Source organism: Vicugna pacos, unplaced genomic scaffold (genome assembly GCF_048564905.1).
Source record: "Vicugna pacos unplaced genomic scaffold, VicPac4 scaffold_19, whole genome shotgun sequence".
Taxonomy (NCBI): domain Eukaryota; kingdom Metazoa; phylum Chordata; class Mammalia; order Artiodactyla; family Camelidae; genus Vicugna; species Vicugna pacos.
In genome coordinates, this window is record NW_027328740.1 from 9,480,992 (window position 1) to 9,495,215 (window position 14,224).

General features: G+C 31.8%; 1 protein-coding gene across 1 annotated transcript; it reads right to left on the reverse strand.

The window, feature by feature from the left end:
- Positions 1-7,786: 7,786 nt before the first annotated feature.
- LOC140693228 (heat shock transcription factor, Y-linked-like) lies at positions 7,787-9,364 on the reverse strand. Its single transcript, XM_072957240.1, has 2 exons — positions 8,739-9,364; positions 7,787-8,272 (listed from the first exon to the last, which is right to left on the reverse strand). Exons 1-2 carry the CDS (start codon positions 9,249-9,251, stop codon positions 7,907-7,909), a joined length of 879 nt encoding a protein of 292 aa, XP_072813341.1. The 5' UTR covers positions 9,252-9,364; the 3' UTR covers positions 7,787-7,906.
- Between the last annotated feature and the right edge of the window lie 4,860 nt (positions 9,365-14,224).

Genomic DNA, 14,224 nt, shown 5'->3' on the forward strand with positions numbered 1-14,224 from the left:
CCACAAGTCTCATTTTAAAAATTTTCCATGAAGATATTTCAATTGTTTTCAAGTTGGTGTTTTGTTTTTTTAAATATTGAGTCTATTTTGACATATATATATTATGGATATTAACATCTTGTTGGTTTCATTCTCTGAAATTTTTCCTTCTATTCTGTCTGTTATCATATCTCTTGTTGAAGATTTCTTTGCTCTGCAAAAGGTTTTGCACTTCACACTTATACAAGAATTAGAATCCCTGTAACGCATAATACAATATTTTTTCCTTAGTAACCTAAAAACTGTAATTGTTACCTTTCTTTTTTTTTATTTGGAGACAGATCAAAAATAAGCATTGCCATGATTTATCTCAAAGTCATTTCTGCTCCTGTTCTTTGTCAGAAATTGTATAGTTTCAGGCTTTACATTTAGGAAATCAATCCATTTTTATCTTATGTTGTATACTATGGAAGGAAGTGCTCTTACATCTTCCTTTTACATGTATTGTACAGCTTTCCCAGATCTACTTATTGAAGAGAATAACTTTTTTCCATTGTATACTCTTGCATTCTTCATTGTAGACTAATTGACCATATGTGTGTGGGTTTATTTTAGGACTCTTTATTTTGTTCCATTGATCTATGTGTTTTTAAAGTGCCATATATTGATGCATTTATTACTGTAGCTTTGTAGTACATTATAAATTCAAGGAGGATAATACCCACAGCTTTGCTCATTTTAAATATAATTTTAGAAAATTTGGATCTTACAAATTTTTGTATAAATTTTATTATTTTTTCTCCTTGTTTTGTGAAGAAACATGAATTATGTAAGAAAAGAAATTTACTAAAAGAAAAAACCTGAGAAAAATTGTAAAGTGTAGAGGATACATCATACAATATTAACAACAACTGGATTGCTGTATAAATCAAAGAAAAAATATATAAAGAAAAATGACAATGAAAACAAAATCCATGGGGTATAAAAAAAGCAGTATTAATAGGGATGCTTATAGCAATATAATCCCAGTTATTCAAATAAGAAAAATGTCTCACTTACAACATATTCTTTAAAACAAAATTTGTAGGAAAATAATAAACAGTTTTGTTAGTAGAAGGAAAGACAGCTGAAAGGTCAGAACATAATTTAATAAAATAAAGATTAAAGACAGAAACATTTAATCAAAATAAATAATGGCTTTTCAAAGGTAAATAATGTTGATAAACTTTAACCAGACACATGAACAAAAAAGGGAGTACAGATTAATAAGCTCAGAAATAAATGAGAAGTTACAGCTTATATCAAAGAAATACAAAGCATCATATGAAGTTACAACAAATAATATGCTAACAAAATGGAAACCCTAGAAGAAATGGACAATTTCTATGAAAGAACTAATCTCCAGAATGGAATGAGAAAGAAAATATGAACAGATTATCACTAATGAAATTGAATCAGTAATTAAACAAAATCTCCCAAGAAACAAAATTCCAGGCCTAGACAGCTTCACAGGTGATTTCTGCCAAACATTTAAAGAAGAGCTATCACCTATACTTCTCAGCATATTCCAAAATTTTCGAGAGGAATGGAGGCTTCCAACCCCAAATTTCTGTATCACACTACTACTAAAACTGGAACAAATACCTCAAAAAATTGCAGGTTACATACTACTGATAAGCATAGATGCAAAAATCATCACTAAATTATCAGCAAATCAAACAATACATTAAGAGCATTATACATTATGATTAAGTCCATTTTATTCCAGGGATGCAAAATTGATTCAATGCCCACAAATTTTTCAGTATGATACACCACACTAACAACCTGAAGAATAAAATTTATATGGGCACCTCAATAGAGTCAAAAAATATATTGACAATTTGAGTATCTATTTATGAATATATTCCTCCTCAAAGTGAGCATGAGGAAACATAACTCAACACAGTTAAGGTCTTATATCACAAGAACTCAGCTAACATGACACTCACTGATTAAAAGCTTAAAGCATCTCCAATAAGAGCAGGAAGAAGAGAAGAATGCTCACTCTTACCACTTTTATTAGTTATAGTATTGGAAATTCTAGCCATAGTTATCCAAAATAAAAGTAAGTAAAATATAGCTAATTAAGAAAAGGAGTAAAAGTATCTGCTTGCAGATGACATAATTTAAACAGAAATCCGATAAATGGTGCCACAATACTACTAGGGCTTATCAATGCATTTGGTAAAATTTCCAAATGTAAAATTAACATAGAGAAATCTTGCATTTCTACACACTAACAAGAAGCTAAATTATACAGAAAGTGAGGGAACTGTCTCATTTACAGTTGCATTACAAAAAAAATCAAAAAATATATCCAACCAAGGAGGTAAAAGACCTGTATTCAGAAAAGTATAAAATATTTATAACAGAAATTGAAGATAATGCAAACAGATGAAAGGATAAATTGTGTTCATAGATGAGGAAAAATATATTTTTTAAATGACAGCATAAGCCAAGAAAATGCACAAATTAAATTCAGTGCCTATCAAAATACCAAGGGCATTTTCAGACACTTACAATAGATCATTCAAAAATTTGCATGTAAAGACAAAAGAATTGAAATCACTAAAAAAAAAGAAAGAAAAGAATACAAACAGACTGAAAACACAAACAACTTTGACAAAGAACAAAGAGGATATATCACTGTCCCTCATTTTAAACTATAATACAAAGCTACAGTAATAAAAAGAATACAGTAGTGACACAGAACAAGCAGAATATTAGAACACAAAGAATGCCTGAAAATGAAATCAGACACTTATGGTCATTTAGCCCATTACAAAAATGAATATACAGTGGGGGAAAGGTAACCAACAGGCACATGAAACCGATCAACATCACTGACCATCAGAAAAATGCAAGTCCAAAACACAATGAGATTTTATGTCACGCCTGACAGAATGACTATTATCAAAAAGTTAAGAAACATAAGTCTTGGTGAGGATGTAAGAAAAACAACCCTGATGTACTGCTGGAGTGAATGGAAATATGTGCTGCCACTGTGGAAAACAACATGGAAATTTATTTAAAAATAAAAATGAAATATAATTCTACATTTCCATATCTGGATACTAATTCCAAGAAAATAAAGACACTAATTAGAAGAGATAAATTCAACCACATATTCACTGCAGCATTATTCACAATAGACAGGATATACAAGCAAATTAATTGCTCAAAAGATGATGGATAAAGAAGATATGTGTTTATAAAATATATATCTACCCATTTAACTACAGATTTACCTATATTTATATATATATACATACACACAGAAACTATATATATATGCAGTATATATATATATATATATATATATATATATATGTATATGTATACACACTCACATAAAAATACAATGGGTTATTATTCAAGTCTAAATAGATCAAGTTTTTGTCTTTTGCAACAAATGGGTAGACCAAGAGTGTAATATGCTAACTGAAATAAGTCAGAAAGGGAATGACAATTGCTGAATGATTTTATTCACATTTGAAATTTTAAACAAATGAGCTTAACAACATAGAAAATGAGATATACATATAGAAAGAAACAGGTTGTTCACAAGAAGGAGGGAAATGGGGTAAGGAAAAGAAAAATTTGAGGAAAATTAAGAGAGAAATTTTTCCAGTTGCAAATTAAATGAATCACGGACAAGAAATATACTGTATGGGGAATAGTCAATAACTATGAAATATCTTTAAATAGCAACATATCATAACTAGATATATTCTGGAGAACAGTTTGAAATGTATTAAAAATAGTGAACAGTATGTTGTGTAGGAGAAACTAACGCAGAGTTATTGATTAAAGTACACTTCAAAAACAAACAAACATGCTTATAGTAAATGAAAATAGATTTGTAATTTACAAAGGCAGGGGTTGGAAAAGGAGGATTTGTTTAATTCACTCAAATGCTACAAACCTCCAGCCTTAAAATAATCGTGTTCTAGGGATGCCCCATATTAACTTCAAAATTACAAGTAATACTGCTTTATGTTCTATATGAATGTTGTTAAGAGATTAGACAATAAGATTTCTCATCACAACCAGATACAAATTGTATTTCTTTAAAATTTTATCTAAATGAGGTAATGAATTCTCCCTAAATTTGCTATGATATATATTACATGATAGTTGTATATCAAATCGCTATCCTGTGCACCTAAACTTACACAATGTTTTATGCCAATTATATCTCAATAAAAGCAGGAGAAATGGAAACTCAAAGGTCGTTTTTCCCATGTCATTTCTCATGATTGTATTTGCAGCAAGTAAACTTGAGTTATGATATACTTATCCTAGGTAAAGATACTAATAAATAAGTGATTCTAATAAGTTATACATAAAGATAGTAATAAAATAAGAGTTTTGCCATGCCTTAAACATTCTTCATCTTAACAGCCCACTGCCTCTGCAGGTATCAAAATTTCAATCTGTGTATTCATCTGAGATTAGGGAATGGATTCAAATTTAAAACTGGCTGCTCTTGCTGTGAGTGATAAAGTTCACTGTCTCTGACCGATGGTCTCATCTCCCCGACAGCATCTGTAAGAAATGAACATGCTAGGTTGCTAAAAATCTAAGCATGGTTAAATCTCAGAACTCCTACAATTCTTAACTGTTTTGCAATGGGAATGCAATACTGACAAACACTTGATTTTGGATAACAATGTTGTGTTTTCTCATGGCTGCATTATGGAATGTGAGGGTAATCCCTGAGATCCACAACATTCTTGCTCAAGTGCTGGGCAAAGTAGTGTAAAGCTTCTGCATTATTTGGACTGGGGACTGATTTCAAAATGATGACTATGCTCACTCTATTTCAGGTAGTCCAAGGGAAGAAAATTATTGCAATTTCTAGGTGAATGGGAATAATTCAGTGGTTCAGACCCTACAAATTAGTCAACGTGTGTTCCAAGCCAAAATATGTTGTGTCAACAGTGAGAATTAAAAGAGAAAAACTTAGACATAAGCTTAAATTAAAAAGGTGATACAGTCCTGTGCTGGGCTCTGGGGACTGGAGAATGTGTATGCCTCAGTCCCATTCAAGGGTTTAGAGGCATGGCCCTAACATCAGCTCGGGATTCAATGAGCAGGTAACAATTATTATACTGGGAGAAATATAATCTACCTCTCCCTGATCAGAAGAAAATCTGGTGGCTCAATGAAACTCTTAATTCAGAGAGATTCTAACAGATGCAGAGGAATAATTCACTGATGACTCAACTAAGACAATCTTAGTTACTGCTTAACAATCCATCTTCACACACACACACAGTTGTAGAGAGACTTGTAGTATTTTGTGGGAAGAATTCAGTGGGCAGAGCTCAGAGAATAGATTTCAATGCACCAGCCAACTTTTGTACTTTGGTCAAAAGTCTAGTTGTTCCCAGGTAGAAAACTACAGATGGACAAAGAATATTCTTCTTTACGATTCCTAATTTTGAAAGTAAACTGTAGCTTTTGACTTACCAGTATAGAATCTTGTTAAGATGATCACGGTAAGACCCACTGTCTGATAAGCAAGCTGGAAACTAGCTGCTGAACCAGCCCATCTGAACCCCAGACTGCTAATGTAAGCAACAACATAGCCACCATCAGAGTTCAGCTGACAAACTTAAAAGCTTGATGTTTCTGTTGTAGGAAGAACCACAGCTGTCCAGACACAGTTCTCCAGCTGCAAGTGGTCTCTTTTCTTCTCTTGGTATAGGTCATTTTGGTGAGATGTTGCTAGAGTTAACCCTGGCCCATTTGCCCATTCTCCACAATATCAAAGACTTTCTTCACAACAGGTGACAAATTTTCAGGACTCAATTTTACCATTCCAGTCTTATCAGCTGACACTGGCTGCATCATTGTAAGCAGAAGCCTTAGGGTCCCTGACCTAGCCTACAATTTTCCAGCAATTCAGGGCATTTCACATTCTGAAAATGCTTCGCTTTTTATTTTAAATTAATGGGAAATAGTCAAAGACTTCCATGAATATTTTATATTTCTTAATATCTGCAGAAATTTGGTATTCTTGCACTTGGACAAATTTTTAATTCTATCACCCTCACCTCCTTCTAGTCCACACATTTTAGATTGCAATTTGATTACTGAATACCACCACCCCATCCAAGGGAATAGTACATCTTAGAAATTTCCTGTGTGAAGGTTAGAAGGGGCACAAGTTATGTGGGGTATATAAACCTACATTAAATGTTTGCAATGGCAGTGTCTCTTCTGGAAAAGCTCTGATTCTACGAAGTAAATTAATTAGAAGGCAATATAGTTATTGGTATGGGGAAGAGAATCAAATTTTTTGGGATGGGTGGGTGATGAAGAGACAGGAATATATCCCACAAATGAGAAAGGAATGATTTAGGCCTATGGAGGTATGACTTGAGAAGAAAATAATACATAGTCTTCTGTACCTACCTCCAATTACTGTCTTGAGTGACTAGTCCTTGCACTATGAAAAGAGCTAGTTTGTGGTGTAAAGACCATAACGAAATAGTTTGAAAACCAAGAGTTTTGTTGTTTCAGGAAAGTAGATATTGCTTAAAGTCAACATGTATTTTTCAATCACTAAATACTAAAATGCATACTGTGGCATGTGCTGTGCTTACTGTGGTGGTATCCAAGATAGACAAGGAAAGTGGGATAGACAGAAAACATCTGGAGGAGGTGGTTTCTGTGCTGAGAGGAGGATAGTCTAAGTAGGTAAAATGAGGACACCCAACGTCCAAGTATGAGCTGGAGTAAAACTGTTGAGGTTTGAGCTAACATGGTTGAGAAGCATTTGCCTGGATATATATCCAGATACACTGAAACATAAAGATATGTCAAGGTAGTCAGATGCCAGATTTATAAAGTAATGACTAAGCTAAGTTGAGTTAATTTTGTGTGATTAGATTTGGAAAGGCATTAAGTTTCACCCTGAGGATGTAACCTTCTTTGGCTGGAACATAAAAGCAACATAAATTAATAACTAGAAAAATAGTGTAGACTCTTGAGGGCAGGAAATGAAAGCACCAATTGGAATGTTTTGAGAACAGCACAAAGAAGACCATAGATAAATTACTTCTTAAATTCTACCACGTGCTGAATGTGCCATCTGAGAATACATCATGTGACCTTTTTGATTCCAGGGATGACATAATAGAGACCATGATCCCTGGGCCGGTTCCTGAATGTATCTCCTGTTCCAAACTATCATAACTTAACACATTTAATACTTTCCAGGATGAACCAGAAACCACTTGGTACTTTTCCCTCTCTCCATGTTTTATTATTTTTCCAAATTCTTCCATTTTTTCTTTATCCTTACATGAAAATATTTACATTTACTCCCATACTGTTCCATCTAAGATCATATCAAACAAATATCTCTTTTTTTCTTTGAATGGCAAGTTAGTCTCCCATTTAATTCTTAATTCTTTTAAAAAATACTAAGGAAAATACAGGTACACATCTATGTTTAATGTTCAAATAAGAAAATAGCAGATAGTTGTCGACATTTGCCAACATCAGTTATAATCTTTGTTCCCTGCATAATCTGGTAGTTCTCTGGTAGATCAGTTGTTATTAGGATGACGTTCATAAACTGAAGATGGCTGATGAGTTGGCCTTGAAAGTGAAGTAGCTGATGTATCAGCTATCACTGGCACTGGAAAGCGTGGGTTGCACCCTGGTTGAAGTTTAGGAAAATGACCTTCATTTGCAGATATGTTCTGATATGTATTTGGAAAAGTAGAAGGCTCCAACATCAGTCCAAAATAATTGCTCTGTTTGGGAGATAAGATACTCTACTGAGAAGTAGAAATTCTACTTCAAATGGAGTTCACAACACGACCATTTATTTCATTGTAACTGCTTTGAGAGTGTCCATGGACAGTGGTCAACTGATTGAAAATAGCTCGTTGATCCACTGCAATTTGTTCTGTTGGTCTGACATTGATGATGGAGGAGAAAAATCACCTCTGATCGGGGTAGTTGTATCACCAATTATGTGGCCAGTAGAGGGCTTTCTCATTAGAGGCATGTTTAAATTTGCAGAAGGTAAAAATGCACTTTCTTCAATAGTGTCAGCCACAAATTCAGAATTATTATTATCCACATTATACCCTGCTTTAAAGTGCTGCTCTTTGAAGTCTTCAGGCAATGAAGATACCAGAGAGGAATTTTTAATCCCAACTCTTCTTTTTATTCTCACTAAAACCTGGGGACAGCCTCGTTTAAAATTTGGATTATGATAAAAGTGCAGCTATAAACAAAGGAGAAACATTTTAGTAATATTTATACCAAAATACAAGACTACAATAAGCCTAACGTATAAAACCTGATTCCACGTTTACTATACAAGGATAATATCATCAAAATATGAACATTGCTAACAATATTTTGAAGTTCCTTATTTGGAAAATACACATTTAATTATTATAGTCATCAAATTTAAATGTTAGCATTTACAGTAATGGTGAATGCCACTTTTGAAAAGCAGATTTAATACCTTTATATGAATTTCTGGAAAGATTCATAGTTGTAAGCAAAGTTTCTCATAATCTTGAATAATTAAGGCACTGTCCTCATTTTTTAGAGTAAAGTATTTTAGCCTTAATAGTTTTATACAATTTTCAAAATCTAGCTTTACATTTATATTACCATAGATTGATGTACAAAATAAAATTTTATACATAAGTTACCAATTCATAACTAAAATTTGTGTATACCTTGCTTGAAACAGAGGCTTCTTTTTCTTCTGCTAAAAAGTCAACTAGACAAGCAGATCTTTGAAATTTCTGCCGCACTTTCCTAAACCCATAAAAGTTAATGGGTCTAAGTAAACTTTTCATACTTCCAGTTTCAAATATTCTGAAAGGGGCCTTTTTTTCCAAAACTTCCTTCTTCAAGACAACTTCATCAATCACTATGGAAGATCCATTATCACCCCACCAGATGGATTTAAATTGGTCACTCCCAGACATTTTCCAGAGCTTTCTTGGAAATGTCAGAGAACCAAAATCATTATCTTCATCTGGTTCAGAGACACAATGTGTGTAACATGGTCTTTTTATCAAGGATTCTTCAGACAAATTCTGAAAAGCATTTTCTTCAATCATAGAACTCAAGTCCAAGTCCCCAGAGAATGTTTGATCACACAATAGAGATCTACCGGAGTTTCCTGAGCCAGTTGGTCCATCTTTATGAGACATATCTTGAATTTCTGAAGAAATATGTGCCATCTCAAATAACTTTTTCTACAGCTACATTTCTAATCTGCATGATTTTGAGCACTGCAGCTTCAAATGCTGCTTTGGCAGGCCTGAACAGATAAACTGCTAGGCCTTCACAATGGTTCTCATCTTGAGAAGCTGTGACATCACAAAACGACTGGTATCCCAGCAACTCAAGTGTAACATTCAGCCAGTGTTTACTTGTCATTCATCCAGTTAAAATGAAACATATAGGATGATTTTTTTACAGTGTGATCTGCAAACATTATCCCAACACATTTTTATAAATAATTTAGTTTTGGGGTGTATGAAATAAAATCAATCTCCATACTTTTGTATTGAAATTTATGCCATATTTGTGAACAGAGTATAAATATAGCACAAATTATATAAAATAACTTTAAAGTTTTGGAATTTAAAGTGAAATTCGTGTAAAACTTGTACAGAAAATATATATCTATTTCAATATCATTTGTAATTAAATTGAAACATAATTTGATTAGGAAATGGAAGTAGGTATTTATCTGTGTACTATATAATAAGTAGTTCAATATTCAAAACATGAGCAGATTAAATGTCAGTTTATTTGTTTTGTATATAAATAAATGGTAAATAATTATGAAATAAAATTAGATAAAAATAATGCATCAAATTTAAGAAATCCCAAAAGGCGGAATTTTTGATTTAAATTGTAATTCATTTCTATAAGTAAAACAAATGTAATTTAATATTCTACTCTAAAATTACAAAAGAGAGAAACTTATTGTATATTTACGAATGTTTATTTTTGCCATTCATTCAATCAGAGGTTTTTCAGTCCCTAGAAACAATAAATTTTCTTTCCATCTTTATAATCCATTCAATTGTGGCTTCTGTTAAGTGTTCTAAAATGATGTTTATAAGTACACTTATGCACAAGATCCTGGGTTCAATCAGCAGTGCCTCCATTAAGGGGTAAACAAACAATCAAAAAACAAATAAATAACACTATATGTGATTTGGGGTGGAAAAGACCAGGAAATGCATTTTTGGAAGGAATATGTATCTCAGTCCTGAAACATTTGACATTGTTAGTAAAATATGGCATTTCAAGGCAAGTGTTTTGTTCACTAAATGTATATAATAGCTATGTTCTGTATCAGTAAACTGTAGAAAATCCAGTTCTATCAAAAGTTATATTCTTTATTTAGAAATAAATTCCTTTAAACATAAGCCAAATTAAAAATGAGGGATAAAATTTTTCAATAAATAAATGTAAACTCAATCTGTAATGTAAATTTTTCTTTCAGTATGTGAACATTCCATTCTAAATAAATATTAGCAACCTGAATTCATTACATATTATAAGTATTATAAACTATAGTTAAGAGGGATTTAGTCCTGATTCATAAATATTACTTATCAAATTCAAATCAATATATGTGATACAATCCCTGAAAAAGCAGAGAATTCAAAAACATCAATCTCAAAAAATGTAGGAAAATTTTTCACAAATCTGATCTTTACTTTTTTATAAAAATATTCTTAACAAATTCACTTTTAATACAATTTAATTAAACATAATAAAAACCATATATGAAAAACCCATGACAATCATCAAGTTCAATTTTAACATACAGGAAGGTTTCCTCTGGTCCAGTAATAAGAAAAGGTAGTTCATTCTCACAAGTACTAAATTACACTATTTGAAGACCTAGCCAGAACAACTAGTCAAGAAAAAATATAAAAGGCATCCAACTTGTAAAAAAGCAGTAAAATTTTTAGAGATGACATAATTAAGCATAGATAGAAAACTCCATAGACTCCTCCAGTGACTGTTAGAAATAATGAACAAACTTAGTAAACTTGCAGAATACAAAATCAATATACAAATATCCATTGCATTTTTATATAGTAACAACAAACTATCAGCAAGAGAAATTAGGAAAACAATTGTGTGTATATTTATACCAAAAAGAATAAACTAGGAATACATTTGATAAGTGAAATAAAAGATCTAAATATAGATCTATAAATTACAGGTGCAAGAAATAAAATAAACTAATAAATAGAAAGATATTCTCTGCTTATGGATTGTATACAATGTGAGGATCTATTCTAATCTATCTTTTACATGATCAATCTCCCCTGCACTACTTATTCAGGAGAATGTCTATTCTTCATTTTATACTCTTGCTTCCTTTTTCATGGGTTAATTGATCATAGGTGTGAGGGATTATATCTGGTTGCTCTATCCTCTTCTATTGATTGGTGTCTGTTTTTGAGCCAGTTTCATGTTGTTTAAATTACTAAAGCTTTGCTGGACTGTTTAATTCAGAGAACTATACACTATTAGATTTAATACTCTTTTTCAAGGTTATATTGGCAACTAATGGTCTATGTGGTTACATATAAATTTTGAAATTAACTGTTCTATTAACTGGAAAAATCTCATGGGTACTTTGACATGAATGACGCAAAATGTAGATTGCATTGGGTAGTATGTTTGTTTCAACCACATTGTATCACATCATTAACATAAGAGGAATTTTCATTTCTTTGGGTCAGTTTTAATTTCCTTCACCAATGTTTTCTATTTTTTAACGTATAGGTTTTCTCCTTATTTGTTAACTTCATTTCTATGTATTCTATTCATAAATATGTAATTATATATATTATATTTGTAAACACGTTTACTACACAAATACAACAGGCAGAAGATAGTGGTAAGACATATTTAAAGTCCTGAATTAAAGAAAGCTGTAATCTAAGATAATTTATCAAGCAAGGCTATCCTTTAGAATAGAAGGAGAGATAAATAACTTCCACTAAAGCAAGTACTAAAAGAATTTAGCAACAGAAAAAGAAGTATTGAAAGATCGACTCTAAAAAAAAAAAATGAAGCAGGCTTCCATAGAAAGGAGAAAGGCATAATTAGAAAGGCAATAGCTACAATGTCTTACAATAGAATAAATATGATGTTGCAGAACAGGACATCAAAAATTTTAAGGATCAGAGAGTGAAACAGGACAATAAAGAGTATTTCCTTATTGTTTCTGTTCTCTATAGAAGGGGTTAGAATTTGTATTCCTATCAGTTAAAATAAAAAGATAAATAAAGGGTCAATATACATACAAAACAGGATGGCCATAAGTCAAAACTTACAATGAAGTCACAAAGCCAAAAAGAAACCAAGATAATAGAAGAAAACTTATCAAGCCACAAAAAGAAAATGAAATGAACAAAAAGGAAATACCAAATCAACTGGAAAATGAAGTACAAAATGGAAATGAACACCAGTCTATCAGTAATTATCACAAATGTTAATGGACTCAGTGCTTGAATCAAAAGATATATATTGTCAGATGGGATAATATAACGAGACTCTACATTATGAAGCATACAAGAGTCCCACTTTTGTAAGAGGAACAAAAATTAATTGAAAGTCAGAAGATGGAAAAGTATATTGAATGCAAATGGACATGACAAGAAAGCAGGACTAGCAGTACAGACTTCACACAAAATAGACTTAACAAAAAATGTCATAGAGAAAGATAAACAAGGACATGAAATAATGATTAAAGGAGAAATAAAAAATGAGGGTATTAAACTCATTAAGATATATGCACTCAATATAGGAGCACCTAAATACATTTAGCAAATACTAATAGATGAAAAGGGAGAAATGGATGGGAACACAATCCCATTCGGAGACTATATCTCCCCATTACCATCACTAGACTGGTCTTTCAGACAGAAATTAAATAAGGGAAAAAAGATACAAACAGATACGATAAAATAATTGGAGTTGGTTCATATTTTCAACACAGTACTCCTCCCCAAAACAGAATATACATTCTTTTCAAGTTCACATGGAATATTTTCTAGAAAAGATTATGTACTCATGCACAGAAGAATCCTCAACGAATTTAAGAAAATAAAACAAATTTGAAGCATCTTTTCTGAGTATAATACCATGAAACTAGAAATCCTTCACAGAAAAACAGTGTGAAAAAATGACAGCATGTAAATTAAACACCATGTTACTATAACAAGTAGGGGAGGTGAAGAAGTAAAAGAATAAATTAAAAAATATCTTGAGAAATATGTCAAAATACTACACAAAGTGAATGGAATACATTTAAAGCAGGCTTAAGAGGTAAGTTTATAGTGACAACCGTCCTCAAATTAAAAGAGCAATTTCAAATAAATAATCAAATGTTCTATGTATACTAATCATGAAAAGAAGAGCAAACAAAACCAAAACTCAGCAGAGAGAAATAAGAAAGAACAATGAAGAAAGAATTGAAATACACATTAAAAAATAGAAAAAATCAATTAAAGTCTTTTTTGAAATAGTAAGCATAATTCACGAAATTCTGGACAGGCTTACCAACAAGAAAAGAGAGAGAACACAAATAACATAAGAAATGAAAATGCAGAAACTACAAAGAGTACAACAAATTTGCATAATATCATAAGTGAACAACATGAGCAACAGTATGGAAACAAAATGGATAACCAGGAATAAATGGAGAAGTTTTTGAAAACATTCAGCCCACCAATATTGCATCAAGAAGAAATTAACCATTTGAACTGTCAGATCACCAGAAATTGAATAGAATTATCCATAAAATAAAACATCTCTGCAAGCAAAATTCAAACCAAACTAGATTCACTGGGGAATTTGACCAAACATACAGAGAAAAATACATACCAGTCCTCCTCAAACTATTCCAAAAATTGATATGGAGAGAGTACACCCAAACTCACACCGTCAGGCCAACATCAACCTGATAAAAAACAGGACAAAGACACCACCCCAAGAGAAAACTATAGGCCAATAACATTGATAAACATTGATGTAAATGTCCTTAAGAAAGTATTAACAAACAGAATCCAACAGCATGTAAAAAAGATTATACACCATGGTAATGTTACTTCATCCCAGGAAAACTAGGATGGTTTAATTTATGCAAATAAATCAATCAATTTTAATACAC

Coding starts and splice junctions, on each gene's coding strand:
- LOC140693228 (XM_072957240.1), bottom strand. CDS start 9,251: ATGGCACATATTTCTTCAGAAATTCAAGATATGTCTCATAAAGATGGA. Junction 8,273..8,738: donor AAGCCTCTGTTTCAAGCAAG/GTATACACAAAT, acceptor CTTTGTTTATAG/CTGCACTTTTATCATAATCC.